The 23852-nt window shown below is 42.2% G+C and overlaps 1 protein-coding gene across 1 annotated transcript in view; it reads right to left on the bottom strand.

The window, feature by feature from the left end:
• LOC126106596 (atypical kinase COQ8B, mitochondrial) overlaps nucleotides 1-23852 on the bottom strand; it is a 155281-nt gene that overhangs the window by 67803 nt on the left and 63626 nt on the right. The window contains exons 5-7 of the mRNA XM_049912940.1: nucleotides 13561-13786; nucleotides 11212-11336; nucleotides 850-1072 (exon numbers count right to left, since the gene is read on the bottom strand). Of these exons, the coding sequence (XP_049768897.1) occupies nucleotides 850-1072; nucleotides 11212-11336; nucleotides 13561-13786 (574 nt within the window). The remainder of the gene's footprint in view (nucleotides 1-849; nucleotides 1073-11211; nucleotides 11337-13560; nucleotides 13787-23852) is intronic.

Raw genomic sequence — 23852 nt, 5'->3', positions numbered from 1 at the left:
TACAAAGGAGATAGCTCACCTGTGTGACCCATCATAGAATACAGCTCAAGTCTGTGGTAACTGTACTATATAGAACTAACAGGAGGTATTAAATGTATACACTGAAGGGCATTGTCACAAAGATGCTGAAAAAATTCAACTGACAGACACTTGAAGATACATGCAAACTACCTATGGTAGTATTCTTACAAAGTTTCAAGAAGCAACATTAACTGAGGAATAAACTAAAGCCCCCTGCAGGGATCACAGTGACAAGATGAGGCTTATAACAGTGCACACAGAGTTCTTCAAGTAACCATTCTTGCCACACTCCACTCCAGAAAGGAATGGGAAGAAACCTGAACAACTGGTTTATTGGCAAGGCCCCCCCCCCCCCTCCACCCCTGCCATGCACTTCACAGATATTCACAGAGTATGTAGGGACTTCAGAAACATCTGAGGGAGGAGATTTTCCAATGACATGGATGCTCACACCACACTTCTTGAATGGGTCCGTAACAGAGGAGCAGATTTTTTCTGTCAAGGAATTGAACAACTGGTAGAACATTCTGATTGCTGTTTACATACACTTGTTGACTATATTGAAAGGTAGTGTCATGTACATTTGTCACTTTGAACTGTAGTGCAGTGTAGCATTCAATAGCAGTTACTTGGCGTCCCACTATAATGTGTAACTTACTTTTTGACGTCCCCTCGTACACGTAGTCAAGAGAGTTACGCATTGTCTGGGAGGGAAGGGGATGGAGGAGAGCCACCTATACAGGTGCACAGTTGTATGTACGCATTCACACACGTACAAAATACTATGAATTTTCTGACACGAGGTTTTAAAATATTCTGGTTTCTTACCTTCTGGGAATATGTTCCACACCTTCAAAACTCCAACAAGGTTATTGATGTCCGAATCTATTCCCTCTGCCACACCGGGATACTGTATTTTCATGGCAACCTCTGTCCCATCTGGCAGTCGAGCCAAGTGAACCTGTCCGATAGACGCTGCAGCAAATGGCCGTTCTTCAAATTCCTGTAGCCGAGACCGCCAGTCAGCCCCGAGTTCCCGTGACAGAACTCTCTGTGCAGAAACCAGAACAAAAGAAACTTTAACATTTTCTATATTCAAGAATAACAGATGAATTATGACAGGATGGATATGCAGACAAGGAAGAAAAAAAAAAAAAAAAAAAAAAAAATCCCGGATTTCCTGGAACTGTAAAACTTATCAATCCTTTGAACGGTTAAGGTTTTATACACCGGCATATAACCACCCAGCACTTAAGAAAACGAAACCCAGAAGAAGAAGAAGAAGAAGGGGGAAAAAATAAAAAAAATATATGTTTCCTAAAGATCTTTGACATGCAGCAACATGCACGCTGCATAATCTCATATTATGATACGCTTACATATTTTCATATGTCATGTGATCTCGACAGCCAATGACAGCAGATCAGAGCATAGGACAAGTGAAGCAGTCAGCCAGTAGCAACATTCACTGTTACAAAGCATGAACACACAAACAGGAAAAGTTTAAATTAATACACACAGTGTAGCTACAAGAAAAGCTAAATTTTCACATACAATTTTGATTTTTTTTTTTTTTTTTTTTTTTGGTGTGTTACAGTTTAAGATACATCACACAAACATGGCAATACAGTTTGAAATAATGACATAAATGTCTGATCTTCTGGGCTCAAAATTCTTCTAAGTGGCTGGTCCTCAAACTGTTAATTTTTATATGAGAGTCAAACACCTTGTGATTTAAAAATTCATTGGACATTCTTACACGTAACATAATTCATCTCACTTAAAAGGAATTGGAAGTAAAACTTTTCAAACCACCACTTGCAATATTTTCCTGTGACTTGTAATAAATAGATTCTTTTCAGCAGTTGCCAGAGAGCATTACTGCATCAGCATTAAGTGATCTTACATTATGTCACAAAAGAAACAGGACATCATAGGATACTCCACAGCATCAGAATTTCATAGACCATACGAAAATGCATAATTTGGCTCAAAGCGCACATTCATAGGTTCAGATTAACAAAGAAGTAGGCCCCAACCTAATATTAAACTTTTCAGTGTGGTTTTCGGAATGCAAACTTTCTTGTAGTACCTCACATTTGATTCTTTATTATGGCCTAATGCCATATGTGCTGGTAGATGAAAATGAGCACTCGATATTCAGTGGACAATTGAAACTAGCGACTAGTGTGGAATGAAGCACTTCATTTCAAATAAATTGTCTATTTCTGCAGAAAAGATTAACAAAAGCCAAATTTCTTTACCAAACCAACAAAAATACCTTCATTTTACTGCAAGGCGGTATATGCTTGACTGTCAAAAATGTGGAAATACAATAAAATCAGAAAATTGAAACTAATAAGATATTTTAGCCTTCTATAACTACATGAATGGACTTTAATTCACTTGATAGCTTCTGGCCACAGAAATCAGTTGTAGTTTTATGTGAGAGCTGTAAACAAAGAGGAAACAGCAGAATCACTGGCCATAAACACGAGCCACATTAGACTACATCCCCTCCCCGCTACTACTCAGAATGCTCTGCGCATGCGAAAATCTGATCGCTTGGGCATGCCTGAAAATTTTTTCTGGGTAGCATCTGGCTGCTTGATGCTACTGCTAATACAGCTAACCGCCAGAAGTGGGAGAAGGTACCGCTCATATGCAACTCAACTGTGTATGCGCGTGAGCCCGTTGGCAAGTGTTCAAATGAACCTAATGTAAACAGCTGTCATCACGTTCATCGGATTCAGTTTTGTTGTTATGAAGTATTGCATAGCCTTTGTCCTAAAGCCTTTGACACATTTTGCTGTTGGCAGACACTTGTGTGTGCACTGTGTTTTGTTGTTGTAAATGGTACATTTCCTTTGCAACTTAAGTTTTATTTTGGTTTTTTCCTCTCGTGTGTGTTTTATTGCTACAGTGTTATTCTGCAGGATGGGATACAGTACAATTACTTGTTAGAGTATCAGTTCTTACCAGTCAAAATTACAAAAATTTGACTGAAAACTAAAACAATGAAAAATTCCTGTGTTTTCGCCAGTTTTCTCCTGGACGAAAAAATTCCCACATTTTTTACAGATTTCCCGGTTCTCCTTGGGCATATACACCATGTATGAGGATCTTGACTAGAATTATGAATTTACCTTCACTGACAGTTTGCATAAAAATTCTGTCACAAATCATTCAATACTTTTTCTGTAACCCACACTTTATAGCCAAGAACTATTTACAGAGCATAAAATTAGCTTTCTATAATGACAGAGTAAATTGTCTATTAGTCCACAAAACCAAACAATAATAGTTTCCGATCGAAATTCATATGTCTCTGAATGGTTCCTTTGTTAGGTACACGCATTGTAATTTTAATACTAAACAGCCATTCAAATAAGTTTTACAGCAGTGGAACTTACACACTCACCAAATAGATGCACTACACAGAAATGTAACATCATCTCATGGAGTGAAGAAAATGGACCCAACACTCCGGTCCAGTAAGAACAGGAAAGGACAACAGCCCCTATCCAAACACTAACCCACTCCAGTCCAGGTAATCTGCAGTACAAATGGGCCATGAGGTTGTGAGGGATCTGCTTGTAACTGCAGGTAGAAAATGTAGCATCCAGAAACAGCACATAAGCAACGAAAGATGTGCAGAATGTGTTTAAAAAGAAACTGATGTCACAGTTGATGCCATGCTGAAAATCTGCAAGAAAACAACTTTCAGAAGGAAAACATTCAAGAAATGTTTGCTAGAAGCACTGTCATTTCTTCAAATGGTTCCTTGGATAGTGTGTCTTGAGAACAGGACAACTAAACAGCAATAAATAGTAGGAAATGTTATTTTTCTTATTCCTTCCCCTTCAAAAGGCTGTAAAAGGTGTTCTCTCTTTCTGGTCCTTTTTCTGTTATTTTGCCTTTCCTCTCCCTCACCACCAAACATTTATCAATACGAAGTGCAACATCTGAGAGACACACAGCCTTTTATTTATTTATTTTTTTTTTTTTTTTTGGCACAAAACTGCTATGGTCATTAGTGCCCGGACCGTGACTTAGGAAACAGTAAAATCTGAAAATGGAAACCAGCAGCAATGGGAACGAAACTCAAAAAATTGGAGAAACTAAAAGCAGAAGGAAGGCTTAAAAGTCCACTACAGAAAAGGGTTGGTTGTCCCGAAAAAAAGCTTCAAATGACTGACGTCATTTCACTGGCACTAATAAACTCGAGAACGCGATCGGCCGAGCGAGTGTCATCTGCTAAAATTGACGATTATCAGACGACAGCTGTAGACGGGCGCGTAACGGAGTAAAATAGGGGCACTCAAATAAAAGGTGTCTTACCGTCCACAGCTGAGAGCAGTGGGGACAGAGTGGGGGAGGATCGCCGCTTAAAAGATGTCGATGGCTAAAAAGACAGTGCCCTATCCAGAGTCTAGTTAAAATTACTTCCTCCCGACGACGCGTTCAGGAGGAAGAGGTCCAAGCAAAAGGAAGAGCTTTCACGTCCCGCAGTTTATTATGGGGAAGTGTCGACCAATGTGCGTGCCATAAAAGAACAACACGACGACATAAAACGCTCCGTAGATCGGCGAAGGGAATCAATTGAATAGCTGGCCGAAGAAGAGAGACTGCAGCCTTGGCCACAATATCGGCCGCCTCATTTCCACAGATACCAACGTGTCCCGGGAGCCAGAGGAATGCCACCGAGACTCCCCCCAGGTGGAGCAAGCGCAGACAGTCCTGAATCCGGTGGACCAGAGTGTGCACAGGGTAAAGAGCTTGGAGACTGAGGAGAGAGCTGAGAGAATCTGAGCAGATAATATACTGTATCCACTGATGGCGGCGGATGTAGCAGGCAGGCAGATCGGGGGACGGAGCCAAGGCGGTGCTGTACCCCAAGTTGTCAAGAAGGTTTTAGGAAAGCGGAAGGAAATAGAATGGAGCAGTTGACGGAAGCGGACTCCCAGGGTAGTAGGGAGGAGGGGCGGCCTGCATACCCTACATCAAAGGAGGCATTGAAAAAAAATGTCATGGGCTGGATTAGCAGGCATGGAAGACAGATGGCTAGCATAACGACTCAGAAGGACTGCTCGCCGATTGGACAGCGGAGGTTCAGCAGTCTCAGCATAAAGGCTTTCCACAGGGCTGGTGTAAAAAGCTCCAGACACCAAATGTAATCCACGGTGGTGGATAGAGTCGAGACGACGAAGAATAGACGGCTGAGCAGAGGAGTAAACTATGCTTCCATAGTCCAATTTCGAGCGCACTAAGGCGCGATAGAGGCAGAGAAGGACCACTCTGTCCACTCCCCAGGAGGTACTATTCAGGACACGGAGGGTGCTGAGGGTTCGCAGACAGCGAGCCGAAAGATAGGAAACGTGGGAGGACCAGTACAGTTTTCTGTCAAACATAAGACCCAAGAATTTAGCGACGTCCAAAAACGTAAGGTTGACAGGTCCTAGATGTAAGGAGGGTGGAAGAAACTCCTTACGTCGCCAAAGATTAACACGAACGGTCTTACTGGGAGAAAAACGGAAGGCGGTTTCGGTGCTCCAAGAGTAGAGGCGATCGAGACATCCTTGAAGACGTCATTCAAGAAGGCTGGTCCGTTGAGAGCTGTAGTAGATCGCAAAATCGTCCACAAAGAGGGAGCCCGAGACATCAGGAAGGAGACAATCCATAATTGGATTTATGGCAATAGCAAACAGTACAACACTTAGCACGGAGCCCTGGGGTACCCCGTTTTCTTGGGAGAAAGTACGGGAGAGAGTAGTGTTCACCCGCACTCTAAATGTGCGCTCTGCCATAAATTCGTGAAGAAAAAGGGGTAGCCGACCTCGAAAGCCCCAAGAGAACAGTGTGCGGAGGATGCCTGTCCTTCAACAGGTATCGTATGCTTTCTCCAGATCAAAAAATATTGCTACTGTTTGGCGTTTCCAGAGAAAATTGTTCATAATGTAAGTGGAGAGAGGAACAAGATGGTCAACTGCAGAACGATGCTTTCGGAAACCGCATTGGGCAGGTGTTAAAAGACTGCAGGACTCCAGCCACCAAGCTAAACGACAATTCACCATACGCTCCAAAACCTCACATACACTACTCGTGAGAGAAATGGGGCGATAGATAGAGGGGAGATGTTTGTCCTTTCCAGGTTTCGGAACAGGAACAACAATAGCTTCTAGACACTGTCTGGGAAAAGTACAGTCGGTCCAAATTCGATTATAAATGTGAAGGAGGTAACGCAGACTATGGGTTGATAAATGCAGCAATGTTTGGATGTGGATACCATACGGTCCTGGGGTGGAGGAGCGAGAAGAAGAGAGTGCATGTTGGAGTTCCCGCATGGAGAAAACAGTATTATAGCTTTTGCAATTTTGAGAAAAGAAAGCAAGAGGTTGCACTTCCGCTGCATGTTTCTTCGGGAGAAACACTGGCGGGTAATTTGAAGAGCTCGAAATCTCAGCAAAGTGTGTACCCAAGGAGTTAGAAATTGCGACGGGGTCCACTAACTTATCACACACGACAGTGAGCCCAGAGACCGGGGAGAAACTAGGCGCGCCTGATAACTGTCGAAGCCGACTCCAAACTACCAAGGAGGGAGTGAAGATGTTAAATGAGCTAATAAAGAATTTCCAGCTTGCCTTCTTGCTATCGCGGATGACGTGACGGCATCGCGCACGGAACTGCTTATAGCGGATACAGTTGGCCAAAGTAGGATGGTGGCGGAAAATGCGAAGAGCACGTCGCCGCTCATGTATTGCGTCACGACATGCCTCGTTCCACCAAGGAACTGGGGGGCACCGGGACAATTCGGAGGTGCGTGGTATTGAACGTTCCGCAGCTGTAAGAATAACATCGGTAATATGTGTGACCTCATCGTCGATGCTAGGAAAGTGACGGTCATCGAATGTCGCTAGAGACAAAAAAAGTGTCCAATCGCCTTGGGCGAACTTCCAGCGTCGCGGGAACATATAGGGCAGTTGAGGCTGCAGTCTAAGGACACACGGAAAGTGGTCATTCGAGTGTGTATCATCAAGGGCGAACCATTCGAAGCACCGAGCTAGCAGAACAGTACCGACCGAAAGGTCCAAATGAGAGAAATTTGTCGTGGAGGCAGACAAAAATGTAGGGACCCCAGTGTTGAGGCAAACTAGATCCGCTTGGTGGAAGACGTCAGCAATAGTGAGCCACGTGGACAAGGATGTGGAGATCGCCAAAGCGGGTGGTGGGCATTGAAGTCCCCAACCAGCAAATAGGGGGGTGGAAGCTGACCAAGAAGATGAAGGAGATCAGCTCGTGCCATTGGTGTGGACGATGGAATGTATACAGTACAAAGAGAGAAGGTGTATCCAGAAAGGGAAAGACGGACAGTGACAGCTTGGAAGGAAGTGTTTAAGGGGATTGGGTGATAATGGAGAGTATCATGGAGAAGAATCATGAATCCTCCATGGGCTGGAGTGCCTTCAACAGAGGGGAGATCAAATCGGACGGACTGAAAATGGGGGAGAACAAAGCGGTCATGTGGACGCAGCTTTGTTTCCTGAAGACAGAAGATGACCGGCGAGTAGGATCGTAAGAGGATCGACAATTCATCCCGATTGGCTCGAATGCCGCGGATATTCCAGTGGATAATGGACAAGGGTGAACAGAAAATGGAGGAATGTGACCAAGGTTGCCGTCAACTCAACGACTGCTCAGAGCTTGCGACTGACAGCATGGAATGGCATTCAGCCGAAGGCAGAAGATCCTGATCCATAGGTTGCTCAGGAGCAGCTCCTGCCACCAGCGATCGGCTGGTTGATTGGCCGCCAGCAGTGGGCCTCGGCGACACAGAAAACGGCAAAGGGCGATTTCCGCCAGGTGGTGCTGTAGATGAGACACGCCTTGGCGGAGAAGGAGATGAACTGGGTTTCTTATTAGCCTTCTTGGAAATATGATGTTTAGATGAAGGAGGAACCGATGGTTGTGAAGTTGGGGTACGTAAAAAATCTTCTCGAGTATGCTCTTTTTTCGAAGTCTTGGTGTCTGACTTTTGGGCTCGAGATTTAGCAGAACCCGATGAAGGGTCGAGCCGTAGAGTGGGCAGGCGAAAGTGGTGAGGTTGAACAGGCGATCTTTGCGCTGGCCGATCTGACGACCGTGGCACTAAAGGTGAGGTTGCAAGTCTGCGTGGCCGCCTCCTTTGTTGGCCGAGGAGAGGCAAGGACAGTGCTGTATTTTCCTGTCTGAGGCACAGTGGGCTGTCGACTGGCAAATAATTTTCGAGCAGCAAAGGTCAACACCTTTTCCTTCACTCTGATTTCCTGGATGAGCTTTTTGTCTTTAAAAATGGGGCAATCTCGAGAGGAAGCAGCGTGGTCACCCATACAGTTGATGCAGCGAGGGGATGGAGGTGGACAAGCACCCCCATGGGCATCCTTGCCACACATAACACATTTGGCCGGATTGGAACAGGACTGGCTGGTGTGATTGAACCGCTGACACCGACAGCAACGCGTAGGGTTTGGGATGTAAGGGCGAACGGAAATTATCTCATAGCCTGCTTTGATTTTGGATGGGAGTTGAACTGTGTCAAATGTCAAGAAGACAGTGCGGGTTGGAATGATGTTCGTGTCAACCCTTTTCATAACTCTATGAACAGCCGTTACGCCCTAGTCAGACAGGTAGTGCTGAATTTCGTCGTCAGACAATCCATCAAGGGAGCGTGTATAAACGACTCCACACGAGGAATTTAAAGTACGGTGCGGTTCCACCTGGACAGGGAAGGTGTGGAGAAGTGAAGTACGCAGCAATTTTTGTGCCTGGAGGGCACTGACTGTTTCTAACAACAAGGTGCCATTCCGTAATCTGGAACAAGACTTTGCAGGACCTGCAATTGCGTCGACACCCCTCTGAATAATGAAAGGGTTGACCGTGGAGAAGTTGTGACCTTCGTCAGACTGAGAAACAACAGGGAACTGTGGCAACGATGGAAGAACTGTCTGTGGCTGAGACTCAGTGAACTTACGCTTGTGAGCAGACATAGTGGAAGGGGAGGAAACCATTGCGGAAGAATCCCCCATGATTACCGGCGTCTCCGATGGCGCGCTCCTCCCTTGTAGGGGGCCTCTCTGAGGGCACTCCCGCCTTAGGTGACTGTTCACACCTCAGGTCACACCTCCCGACAAACGGACGGAGGGACCAATCGGCACTTTCGGAAGGTATCAGCTCGGGTAATCACCCCTCCCTGGGCCTGGCCGTTACCAGGGGGTATGTACGTGTCCTACCTGTCTACCCGGGGCTGGGAATTATGCGTTACCCCGTCACTGGCTACGCATGGAAATGCATGGGTTGGCCTTCAGACACACACAGGAAGGAAGAAAGAGAAAGGGAAAAACAAAGAAAGGGAAAGGAAAGAACAGAGGTCTCAAACGCCGCAGCGGAGAAAGGGTAAAGAGAAGAGGTAAGGAAAAGAGAAGGACAAAGGAAGGATGAAGACATACAAGCAGAGAAGGCGAAGAATGCGTTACATTTATGAGCGTCCGTCTCCGGACGTAGGCACAAACCATACTCCCAGAGGGGAAGAAAGGGAAAGAAAGAGCCAGAGGTGTGGGGAGGAGGGGGGGGGGGCGAAGAAGGGGGATAGGGAAGGATACGGAAAAGGAAGGTATGCAGCCCGGAAAGGAAGGAGGGCCGCATTAGCTCAGGGTCCCGTGTTCGCTACGCACGTATCCACAAATGGTTTGTGGACCCCCGGGAGGGGGGGGGGGGACTGCCTGTGGCGCACGTTATTTGTGGGCAGCAGAAGGCCCATTTTCTGCTGTGTACTGAAGTTATAGCTAACATACAAATCTATGGAATCCATATAGGTCCACACAATCTACTAACTCTATTTGCAATAAATTTTGCAAACAATATCCACATATGCTGCTAAACATACTTATACAACTGTATTATAGTGCCCCATGTATTTCAGGAGATATGACACCACGAACACTGAGATGTGTGAAAAAATGCCACATCCTACAGTCAAGTCAACTTAAGGAAATCCATGACCTGGCAGAACTTTTGACAGCTTTCAACTACAAAGTGCACACAGATTAAGGCTAAAACAATAGCCATCTACAGAGATACAAAGAGGTGTTGCCACAGGCATTTACAAAATCACATCATAGACACGTGATGCAAATGAACGTGTACATTTGTACATTGTGCATATTTCTTTGTAGATCTGTTTCATAATCTCAAAGATGTTGTCATGAGTATATGGAAATGATTTTTTTTATATATTATACTAAAAATTTTTTTGTTTAGATTTATAATAGAAAATTGGCAAAATGGATGACCGCACAATGCCAGGTTTTTCAGATAGTACATTAAAATGGAAAGACTGGCATTTCACTACAATGTATTCTAAAATTTTTTTTTGTCATACAGGGGCTGCTTGTGACTGTAAAATCTTTGTTGCAATGTGGTACTAGCCAATCTTGGGTATCTTATAATTTTCTAGTGAGTGCCTTACAATACAGAGTGCACACATATACCAGAGAGCATTGTCTGAAAGTTGCTACTCACCATACAGCGGAGGTGCCAAGTCAGAGACAGGAACAACAAAAAAGACTCTCACAATTAAAGCTTTTGGCCATTAAGGCCTTTGTCAACAAGAGACTCCCCCCCACACACACACACGCACAACTCACGTACGCAAAATACAGAGAGCAGGGAAGAGGAGGAGATGGACAGACAAAGGGGAGAAGAAAATGGACAGAGGGAGGGGGAGAAGAAGATGGATAAAGATAGGGAGAGGTGGGGGTGGACAGAGAAAGAGGAGAGAAGGGGATGTGTGCAACATATGTGACAGACATGTGTATAGGTGAAGCACCAGGTAAAAAGCTACTGAAGATTTAAGTTTTTCCTCCCTAACATCTCCTATACTACAGGTGACTCCTTGAATAAAAGCAGTAAATCACAAATCTGTAAATGGACAGCAATTAGCTGAATACTGATTTTTGTAATTTTATGTGTATGTACAAATGTAGGAACTAACAACCAACAACAGACAATATTTGTGGCGTGCCATCTCTGCCAGAAACTTTTGAAGTATTATTTACGAACAAAGGGGAATTACTGACTACTATACACATCCCAATATGTGATATTACCAATTGGTGGAACATTGTTACACTTTTAATCCTCTCGAGTCGCCATTACCTCTACTTGCCACGTGGGCATGAAATCTGCCGACTGCCGCACCCTCTCGAATGCAGCCTGCAGGCCAGGACTGATAGTGTTGCTGTCCTGTATGCTGAGGATCTGGCCAATCTTCAGTGCTGCTCCTGCACACACACAGTAGCCGAGGAGACCGTCAGACGATTATCATTACATATGTTAAGTGGTTGAAATGGATAAGGATGGGTGGAATTGGAAAACCGATCAAAAGAGTTAGGGCAAACAATTACAAGTGTGGTTATACGGGAGCACTAACCGACAACTGACATTTTTTTGAAGTGTCGATTGGACTAAACATTGTAAATAAGCAACATTAACAGGCAACTGCTACCACTGCAATGCACATGCTAATAACAAACTGTGACAGTTGGCTTTGTAGCTAAGTTTGTATCTGCTAAAGATACATATTAGTCACCAAACAACATAATATAAAAGAGGTTAATTATTAACATAAATGAAAATGACTGTAGCCAAATCAAATAGGGCTGTGCTGAGGAAATGAGACTGGGATATGAGATACTGAAAGTAATAGGTGAGTTCTGTTATTTGGGCAGCAAAATAACTGATGATGGCTGCAGCAGAGGGGGTGTAAAATGCAGACTTACAACAGCTAGAAAAGAATTCACAAAAGAGAAATTTCCTAACATACATTTCAGTGATAGGAAGTGATTTTGGAAGGTATTTGTATGGAGTGTAGCCTTGTACAAAAGTGAAACATGGACAACAAGTAGTTCAGACAAGAGAATAGAAGCATTGAAAATGTTGTGGTACAGGAGAATGCTGTAGATTAGATGAGAAGATGAGGTAATTAATGAGGAAGTGATTTTTACTTCATTAGGAACCACAATCATAACATACTTTTTGAATAAAATTGCCACCATTTGATCGTAAGTTTTTTTAATATTCATTTATTTCACACTATCAAAATTTTGGTTTTACAGTCAATATGATGTGCAAAGTCATTATATATCCAGTATGTCTGACTGACACATCATTGTCAAAATGTTACAACATATATTCCAGTTGTTGCACAATAAGATCTGAGTGTGAATTAGGAACAGGTATTAAAGCTGACATTACACACAGCAGACAGACCTTGTGGACTTCAGCACTGTCAGCAATGTCTTGTTCTTCCAATTTCTCTAATTTCTTCAGTTTTGATCTGCAGTTCATAACCAGTAAATTATTGTCACAGTCCACATCTACCGTAGAAAATGTTTTGGAATTTAAACTCTCATCCGAAAATCTGTGTCTTGCCATTACATAACCCTCTGGCATCTCCAGGTCTCTTGCACATGTACAATCTTCTTCCATGCCTCTTAAACCAAGTTTCCCATTCCATGTTCTCTAACTATTTTTCTTACTCTTCATTGTCCTACTATTGAATTCCAGTCTCCCATCAAAACTAAATTTTCATATCCTTTAACTATGTGAACAGTGTCTTCTATCTGACCATACACTGCTTCAGTCTCTTCAACATCTGCAGAGCTAGTACGCACATAAATTTTTACTACTATTTTCATATTCACTATTAGACCTACTCTACACACACTGTTTTTTTTATTCACAGCCCAGTACTTGCGTGACTCAAAGTCCTGTTCTTCCTGCAACTCCACTTTACTAACTCCCATTACATTTCACTTCAACCTACCCATTTCCCCTTTTAAAATATCTACCTTATCTATCCAGCTACAACATTTCCAAACTCCAACCAACAGAACACCAGTTTTGTTTTTTTCCCCCGAGGACAATATCCCCCTAAGCAGTCCCCATCTGGAGATTGGAAAAGGGGACTATTTTAGGTCCGAAATATTTTACCCAAGATGATGCCATCATCATTAAGTTATGTAGTAGAGCTGCAATCTCTAGGGAAAAATATTGGCTGTAGTTTCCAGTTTCTTTCAGATGCTCATCGTATTAATAAAAAAAGGTCATTTTGGCTAAATGTTAGAGGGCCAGATCAATCAATCATTCAGATTTTTGCCCCTGTTGCTACTGAGGACGCTGCTACCCCCTTCAAGAACTTCCCATTTATCGGGGCTCTCCACAGGTACCCCTCCACTACGTGGCACTGACAGTACAGTTATCTGTATTTTTGAGGTACACGAGCCACACCACCTAAGCAAAGCAAGGTCCACAGTTCGTACCTCATTGTATCAGTAAAGTCAGAATGTCCGTACTTGTATTATGTAAAGCATTCTGTTTAAATAACAGTACCACATGTTCATTAAAGCTTAGGTCACATTCTGCAGATTCCACAACAAAGAGAAGCACCCAGGGATAAGGAACAAGTCACAGAATGTGACTAAGTATGCTGTAGCTCATACCCACCTCTAACTTTGCACAGTGTGTTGACGATCCTCTGGGCATTGGCCTCTGACAGCAGGACATTGTCCAGCGTCCCACTCCTGTCACTGTCCGTGCCCCCGACACCCAGCGTGCGGCGCGTCACCTCGGCCACTGCCCCCATTCCCAGGCCGGCCGCCAGACTGCCGAAGCTCACCAACCGCCCCACGCGAGACGAGGGGACACGCCGAGCACGGGCCATCTCACTGAGCTGCAACAGAATTTTGTTCTGGAGAACTTTAAGCCAAAAAAGACACAAAGCTACACATAAAGTTTGCAAGTACAAGTTTCCTATAATCAGTTAGGTGTTACATTGATGATCTTTATAGTATAATTGGATAGATTAAAATATCTACTCATCAAGTGGTGGCAGGAGAAAACACATATAAAGGTACTGAAATTTGCAAGCTTTCAGAGCCAGTGGCACCTTCTTCTGGCAGAAGGGTTGAAAGAAATGGATGGGTAGGTTGTAGGTTTAGGAAATGGGGAGGGTTCGGGAAAGTCACCAGGCGGCGGGGGGGAGGGGGGGGGGGGACTTATCAGACTGTTAACAGAGGTACAAGCATATGAAACACAATATGATACAAGATGACTTAGACAAAATTTCTACTAGATGTGATGGTTGGAGGACAGGATGAAAAGGAAAGACTGATTGTTGGGAATTGATGATCTTTACCTAGACAAGGCTTAAATTCTAATACATGAGGTATGTCCACAAAGTAAGTTCCGTCTGAATTTTTTTCTGCAGCTGCATTATAATCACACTTTGATGCATGTGGCGCAGTCTCTGACTCCAGGTGAAGAAGATCACACGAGTTTTCTTTGTTATTTATGCTGTAAAGCGCACATTTAGAGCGGTGAAATATGCTGATAACACTACTGCTTGTGAGACCAGATCTGTACTTTGTTTTCTGAATGCAAAGGACACTAAACCAGTCAACATTCCATCAACAGATTTGTGAGGCTAATGAGGAAAATGCGATGAGGGATTTAGTGGTAAGGAGATGGGCCCAATGGTTTGATGAAGAACACGATTGAGTGCACAATGATGAATGATGTGGACGTTCATGTTTGATTAATGAAGAATCAGTCAGTACAGTTGAAGAACTAAAAGGAAAAATGAAAGTTTACAGTAACCAATCTTCCTAAAAACTTTCCGCAAATTTCAAGATCGCTTCTTCATGAAATTGTTGATTAAAAAACTGAATTTCTGAAAACTCTGTACTCTTTGGGCGTCAACATCTCCTGCAGAGCAACATAAAAGAACAGCATCTGGGGATTGCACTCAGCTTTCTGACATGTTTTTGTCATCAGTCTACTGACTGGTTTGATGCGGCCCGCCACGAATTCCTTTCCTGTGCTAACCTCTTCATCTCAGAGTAGCACCTGCAACCTACGTCCTCAATTATTTGCTTGACGTATTCCAATCTCTGTCTTCCTCTACAGTTTTTGCCCTCTACAGCTCCCTCTAGTACCATGGAAGTCATTCCCTCATGTCTTAGCAGATGTCCTATCATCCTGTCCCTTCTCCTTATCAGTGTTTTCCACATATTCCTTTCCTCTCCGATTCTGCGTAGAACCTCCTCATTCCTTACCTTATCAGTCCACCTAATTTTCAACATTCGTCTATAGCACCACATCTCAAATGCTTCGATTCTCTTCTGTTCCGGTTTTCCCACAGTCCATGTTTCACTACCATACAATGTTGTACTCCAGATGTACATCCTCAGAAATTTCTTCCTCAAATTAAGGCCGGTATTTGATATTAGTAGACTTCTCTTGGCCAGAAATGCCTTTTTTTTTGCCATAGCGAGTCTGCTTTTGATGTCCTCCTTGCTCCGTCCGTCATTGGTTATTTTACTGCCTAGGTAGCAGAATTCCTTAACTTCATTGACTTCGTGACCACCAATCCTGATGTTAAGTTTCTCGCTGTTCTCATTTCTACTACTTCTCATTACCTTCGTCTTTCTCCGATTTACTCTCAAACCATACTGTGTACTCAGACTGTTCATTCCGTTCAGCAGATTATTTAATTCTTCTTCACTTTCACTCATGATAGCAATGTCATCAGCGAATCGTATCATTGATATCCTTTCACCTTGTATTTTAATTCCACTCCTGAACCTTTCTTTTATTTCCATCATCGCTTCCTCAATGTACAGATTGAAGAGGCTACAGCCTTGTCTTACACCCTTCTTAATACGAGCACTTCGTTCTTGATCGTCCACTCTTATTATTCCCTCTTGGTTGTTGTACATATTGTACATGACCCATCTCTCCCTATAGTTTACCCCTACTGTTTTCAGAATCTCGAACAGCTTGCACCATTTTATACTGTCGAATGCTTTTTCCAGGTCGACAAATCCTATGAAAGTGTCTTGATTTTTCTTTAGCCTTGCTTCCATTATTAGCCGTAACGTCAGAATTGCCTCTCTCGTCCCTTTACTTTTCCTAAAGCCAAACTGATCATCACCTAGCGCATTCTCAATTTTCTTTTCCATTCTTCTGTATACTATTCTTGTAAGCAGCTTCGATGCATGAGCTGTTAAGCTGATTGTGCGATAATTCTCGCACTTGTCAGCTCTTGCCATCTTCGGCATTGTGTGGATGATGCTTTTCCGAAAGTCAGATGGTATATGGCCAGACTCATATATTCTACACACCAATGTGAATAGTCGTTTTGTTGCCACTTCCCCCAATGATTTTAGAAATTCTGATGGAATTTTATCTATCCCTTCTGCCTTATTTGACCGTAAGTCCTCCAAAGCTATTTTAAATTCCGATTCTAATACTGGATCCCCTATCTCTTCTAAATCGACTCCTGTTTCTTCTTCTCTCACATCAGAGAAATCTTCACCATCATAGAGGCTTTCAATGTATTCTTTCCACCTATCTGCTCTCTCCTCTGCATTTAACAGTGGAATTCCCATTGCACTCTTAATGTTACCACCGTTGCTTTTAATGTCACCAAAGGTTGTTTTGACTTTCCTGTATGCTGAGTCTGTCCTTCTGACAATCATATCTTTTTCGATGTCTTCACATTTTTCCTGCAGCCATTTCGTCTTAGATTTCCTGCACTTCCTATTTATTTCATTCCTCAGCGACTTGTATTTCTCTATTCCTGATTTTCCCGGAACATGTTTGTACTTCCTCCTTTCATCAATCAACTGAAGTATTTCTTCTGTTACCCATGGTTTCTTCGCAGCTACCTTCTTTATACCTATGTTTTCCTTCCCAACTTCTGTGATGGCCCTTTTTAGAGATATCCATTCCTCTTCAACTGTACTGCCTACTGCGCTATTCCTTATTGCTGTATCTATAGCGTTAGAGAACTTCAAACGTATCTCGTCATTCCTTAGTACTTCCATATCCCACTTCTTTGCGTATTGATTCTTCCTGACTAATGTCTTGAACTTCAGCCTACTCTTCATCACTACTATATTGCGATCTGAGTCTATATCTGCTCCTGGGTACGCCTTACAATCCAGTATCTGATTTCGGAATCTCTGTCTGACCATGATGTAATCTAATTGAAATCTTCCCGTATCTCCCGGCCTTTTCCAAGTATACCTCCTCCTCTTGTGATTCTTGAACAGGGTATTCGCTATTACTAGCTGGAACTTGTTACAGAAATCAATTAGTCTTTCTCCTCTTTCATTCCTTGTCCCAAGCCCATATTCTCCTGTAACCTTTTCTTCTACTCCTTCCCCTACAACTGCATTCCAGCCACCCATGACTATTAGATTTTCGTCCCCCTTTACATTCTGCATTACCCTTTAAATATCCCCATACACTTTCTCTATCTGTTTATCTTCAGCTTGCGACGTCAGCATGTATACCTGAACTATCGTTGTCGGTGTTGGTCTGCTGTCGATTCCGATTAGAACCACCCGGTCACTTAACTGTTCACAGTAACACACCCTCTGCCATACCTTCCTATTCATAATGAATCCTACACCTGTTATACCATTTTCTGCTGCTGTTGATATTACCCGATACTCATCTGACCAGAAATCCTTGTTTTCCTTCCATTTCACTTCACTGACCCCTACTATATCTAGATTGAGCCTTTGCATTTCCCTTTTCAGATTTTCTAGTTTCCCTACCACGTTCACGTTCAAGCTTCTGACATTCCACGCCCTGACTCGTAGATCGTTTTCCTTTCGTAGATTATTCAATCTTTTTCTCATGGTAACCTCCCCCTTGGCAGTCCCCTCCTAGAGATCTGAATGGGGGACTATTCCGGAATATTTTGTCAATGGAGAGATCATCATGACACTTCTTCAATTACAGGCCACATGTCCTGTGGATACACGTTACATGTCTTTAATGCAGTGGTTTCCATTGCCTTCTGCATCCTCATGTCGTTGATCATTGCTAATTCTTCTGCCTTTAGGGGCAATTTCCTACCCCTAGGACAAGAGAGTGCCCTGAACCTCTATCCACTCCTCTGCACTCTTTGACAAGGCCGTTGGGAGAATGAGGCTGACTTCTTATGCCGGAAGTCTTCGGCCGCCAATGCTGATTATTTATCAAAATTTAGGCAATGGCGGGGATCGAACCCGGGACCGAAGACGTTTTGATTATGAATCAAAGACGCTACCCCTTGACCACGGGTACATCCTTCTGACATGTTACAACAAAAATAGTGATGAGTTTTTAAGCAAAACAATGGGGATGAGACTTGGGTCACTTATGAAAATCCTCATTAGAAACAACAGTCAGTAATGACTATGCCTAAGCAAACCTTAACACCTCAATAATGTAGGTGCAAATGCATTTTTTACTGTAATCTGAAATGATGCAAATGTTTATTGTAAGACAATTATGAAAGTGTGAAGCCCAACACAGAATAAGCATCACAGAAAGCTCACAAGCAGTATTGTTTTGATTCATGACAAAGTCTGACCTCACATTGCAAACAAGACATGACAAGAAACTTCCTGGGTGATTAAAACTGTGTACCAACTCAAGACTTGAACTTGGGACCTTTGCCTTTCGCGGGCAAGTGCTCTGCTGACTAAGCTACCAAAGCACAACTCACAACCTATCCTCACAACTTTGCTTCAGCCAGTACCTCATCTCCCACCTTTCAAACTTCACAGATGCTCTCCTGTGAAACCTGGAAGAGTAGCACTCCCAGGAGAAAGGGTGTTGTGGAGACATAGCACAGCTACAGCATGGGGAATGTTTTCATAATGAAATGTTCACTCTGCAGTGGTGTGTGAGGATGGGTCATGAGTCTTGCTTGGTTAGCTCAGTTGGTAGAACACTTGCCTGCGAGAGGCAAAGGTCCCGAGTTCGAGTCTCGGTCCAGCACACAGTTTTAAGCTGCCAGGAAGTTTCTTATCACTCTCACACTCCACTGCAGAGAAAAAATTTCATTCTGAAGGCATGATAACTCTTACAGAACTCTGACTGGAGCCAGTGTGACTGCTATTCACATAGTATTAGCCTCGTTCCTATTGACTTCAGTCTCATTTTGGAGCTGTAAGCATTTGTTGGTGGTAAAATATTCAATGGCAATGATGAGCTTAAACAACATGGTAGCTCATGGTTCACAGCACTGGTGGCAACATTCTACAAGGAAATTATATAAAAACTTGTACCACAGTATAAGAAGTGCCTAGAAAATGGAGGGAGCTATGTAGAAAGATAAGTTTCCAATTGTTAGTTTTGCCCCATTGCATAATTTTTCTGTATCTGTACTTGTTCTGTTTCTGTCACCAAATGGAAAGTTCTTTCTGGACACACCTCACACATGCTACTTTTATGTGGTAAACAAGATCACATAGAATGCACCAGAAAATTTTGTAATGCTCAGAGGAAGAATTGGTGCAAGAAAGACAGTTGAGTACATGATTGGAGCTTGTTACAATTATTAAGGTAGTGTAACGACACTTGAGAGATGGGTGAGGATGCGTCATAGGAGAAGCAACAAAATTCTCTTTCAAATCAGAGTTTCTAGCAACAAAGATATTTGAACTGACTCAGAAGTCTTAATGTGAGCCAGTACTGAGACAGGTAACTGTTATTGAGATTTTGTGAAAGGAAAAGAGAAGATCGGGGTTTTAAATTTTAATGGTACCTGCTACATAAAGGGAATAACAGTGACTTTGGGACTGCCCTACACTTATCATACATCTTCCTGGTGTGCAAGCCAGACCCAGATTTCACATCCTATCAACATTTTTACAATGGCTTTGGAGGGAGTTATGCTGAAAAATTTCAGCTGATCGTGAGATGCATAAGAGAGAATGTTTAATCTATAAACTTCATGAACAGTTAATTACACAAACGAATAAGAATGTCCAGCACTATTTGGATTGCTTGAACAAGGTTGAAAGTGGGGGGAATGCATTACATAGCATGGTACATGAGGAATTTTGCTGCCACAAGGGCTATCTACAGTGCCTTCTGTCCAGCTCACTGTATCAGTGTACTGTTAGTAAACAAAATACAATGCATGGTTTTTAAATAAGTACCATTTTGAGATAAAAATAAAACAAGAACACTTTTCTTAGCAATTTCATTTTTACATGACAGCCTGTAATTTAATCTACTTTTCTACGTTCCACCAATATTCAGCATGTTTAAATATGTTTGTGAGTATTTGAAATGCCTCCTCCAACTGAGAATCCTGTGGGACTGCAAAATACGCGGTGTGGTTTTTTTTTTTTTTTTTTTTTTTTTTCCTTAGAGCTAAATGTGTGAAAGCAGCTGAAATTTGTTGCCACTTCATTGTAGGGTATGGTGAAAACATTATGAATGATGGGATGGTACAGAAACAGGTGAGAGATTTTAAAGACGACCACATGAAAGTGCACGATAAAGAACAAAGTGGACGATCTTCTGTCATCACTGACAATTTAGCCAGTGGAAAAGTGAGAGAGAAGAAACACCTTACTATTTTGGAATTATGTGACGAGTTTCCCCAAATGTCAAGAAGTGTGCTTTATGCAATTGTTACCTAACCAGGCGAGAGATTTCTGTAACGATGGTATTCAAAGCTAATTGTGTGATATGATAAGTGACTTTATATTGGTGGGATTTTTGTAGAACAGTAGATTAAAGTGCAGGCTATCATGCAAAAATTTGATTAGTAAGAAAAGGATAGATTGCTACTCACCATATAGTGGAGATGTTGAGTCACAGCAGATACCATTATTCTACTTGTTTTATTTTTTATTTCAAAATGGTACTTGCTTACAAAACATGCCTCATATTATATCTGTAGTCAGTCCCTGGCCTCCAGTATGCATCTGGTGGCTGTGCATACATGCGATCACTTCCTCCAGTCCACAACTTACCACAGAATTTCCTAAAATCTGCTTTTCCACGTACATATAAAAACTTTGTCTCTCCTTCATTCTTCACACAGGACCAGCATTACCACGATTGGCTTAGTTCATTATTTCTGCCTGCCATTCTAATAAGAGTGTCTCTCCCTTTCCTTCCTCTTTATTTTTATCAGTTTTCCTATCTTCAAGACAGGCATTCCTTTCCAAGGTTTGTAGTCACCAGTATAATTAACTGTATAAGCACCAGTTCACCACTCTCTGCATGTCGCACAATACTTTTTACTTTTAACTATATGCATGACCAAGGGGAGATCTTTTCCATCCCAAAATATGTCACAGTATGAGCACGAATCACCCACATAACGAACTGAATGTGAAAGTCTGCCATGGCCAGCAGGGCCTGATGACACTTGCAAATTTCTAATAATAGCTATCTGCAAAAGGCCTGTTTCTTATCCATATATTCTAATATTCTGTCAACAAAGAGAACATCAGAGACATAGGACAAGTTTGGATTGGGCAAAGATGGAGTATAAAATCAGCAGTGTCCTCAAAGCAACCAGCCTGGTATTTGCCGTAAGCGATTTAGGGAAATCATAGAAAACAAACTTGGAAAGCTTATGAGAATTTCAGTAGCTGTCCTCCTGATTACAGTCCAGTGTCTTTCAGGGGAGAGAGAAGGTTAAGGATGGCGAACACAGTGATCAGCCGACAACAACCCAAAACACCAAGAAACTGTAGCGGTCAAACCATTCTTCAAGTAAAATAATATATTTGTTGACCATGGTAGGCAAAGCTAGGTTTGCAGAGTAGGAAAGGTGCTGGGATTAATTGCCATGTAACTACCTTCAATTAAATATTTATCACACGTTAAAAACTCAGGCTGTGGAATACTATTTGATATTTCCTGTGAAGCTCCTTCGAACAACAATGCAGTATAATGTTGTTAAACCTCCTACTTTTCTTCTTTTTTAAAATAAAAAAATTTAAACTTTCAATTTAAAAGGAAATTTAAAACCGATTTAAATGGAATGAAGTTCTTAAAAACTCCTTAAAAGATTTCAAAAGATAAATGCCATAATGTAATCCAACACAAATGCCAAGACTTGAAATAACTCAAGTAATTAAAAATCAGTGCCACATACACAGGCAGGCACTACTTTAACACATGACGGCCCGGTTAAATTGTGACTCAACACAACCGCCGACTATCCATACCCCTGCATGACCATGACCTGCACATACTATAATGTGCTGCATTATCTTCTGTTCTCTCTTGAAAACTGGCAAACTTGGAGGATGATGTTTCATGCAGCCGACACATACAGGTGGGCATTCACAAGGAATACTTTTGTGGAGTGGTCATCCACAGTTGCATTTTGGGTCTGTCATGCAGCAGGATGACATATGCCCAAAGCATAAACATGTGAAGCACCTCATAGACAGTGGGGCATATGGTTTCACATCACACCTGTACAATATGGCCTTAAATTTCTCCAGAAGGACATTGCCTTTAAAGGCTAAGATAAAGGTGCCTGTATCTATACAATTATCCTTTGGCCGTTTTTGCACACATCTGATAAAATGTATGTCTCACCACTGGAGATTAGTCTGGAGCTCCTAATCTACTTGGAGTGTAAAATCTCTGTGGAAGATGATTCCTTCAATGACCATGCCTAAAGTTTTGTATGTGACAATGACCACAGGTATGTCAGCTAGACGATCACATGCCTGAAGAGCTGTCAGGGTGTATACGTGGACAAGGAAAAAAAATTCCCGGATTTTTCCACTTTCTCCTGGATGAAAACATACTTTTTCCATGTTATTAAGTGACAGTATATATTCCCTCGGAACTGTAAAACTTATCAATCCTTTGAATGGTTATGTTTTTATATACGGTGTAGAATTTCCCGGCACTTTAGAAAACGAAACTCAGGGAAGAAAACCCCTTTTGGAAAGATTTTTGTTGTGCAGTAACATGTACGCATATTTCATATTACGAAAGTATAAATTCGAATTCCACCGAACACCACATGTTACTTTCTGAACCATGTAATCGAGATTGCGATGCACTTTTGTAAGCCACTTGTAGCTCATGTCACGTGATCCCGCCAGCTGATGACAGCGGATATTTAGATCGCAGGACATGTGATGTAGTCAGCTAATAGCAACATCACTGTTAAGTAGCGCGGATACACATACAGGAAAAGTTAATGTTTTAAATTAATGTACATAGTGTTGCTACAAGAAAAGCAAAGCTTTCACATATAATGTTGATATTTTTTGCACTTGTTACACTTTAAGGTATATCACACAAATGTGCCATTAAAAATGTTAGACAAGTCCAGTGACCTGTCCTCAAAGTTTTCCACACATAAATTAGCTACCGCAGAGGAGAGACAGCTTCCCATCGCACTACATCAATTTGCTCATAATGACGATATGAATGTCTGATCTTCTGGGCTGGAAATACTTCTAAATGGCTCGTCATCAAACGCTCTGTGATTTAAGAAATTCATCGTACATTCTCACACATATTTCAACTTGCGAAAAAGGAAATTTACTTTGAAAGTAACGCTTTTCAAACGACCATTCGCAATATTTTCCCGCGACCTGTTAGAAATAGGTTCGTTTCAGTAGTCGTCAGAGAGTGCCAGATAACTGGCGTCACAGCGCTTTGGCAGCTACTACGACGCAGGAAGCCCGTATGTTCGTACGTGTAAAACATTAAAAGATCTTACATTATATCATAAAAGAAAAAAAGTCACAGGATACTCCAAGAGCATCGGAATTTCGTGAACCATACTAAAATGGGACATTTAAAGTGCATACTTAAAGAGCACATTCATATATTTAGATTCCCAATGAAGTAGGCCTCGACCCGATATTAAGCTTTTCAGTGTGGGTTTCGGGATGTAAATTTTCTTTGAGTACCAGAACTTTATTAACTAATTTTTGATTCTTTATTGGGACATA

This window comes from Schistocerca cancellata, chromosome 10, assembly GCF_023864275.1.
Source record: "Schistocerca cancellata isolate TAMUIC-IGC-003103 chromosome 10, iqSchCanc2.1, whole genome shotgun sequence".
Lineage (NCBI taxonomy): Eukaryota > Metazoa > Arthropoda > Insecta > Orthoptera > Acrididae > Schistocerca > Schistocerca cancellata.
The sequence above is the reverse complement of the archived record's forward strand: the minus strand, read 5'-3'. Positions and strand labels throughout refer to the sequence as shown.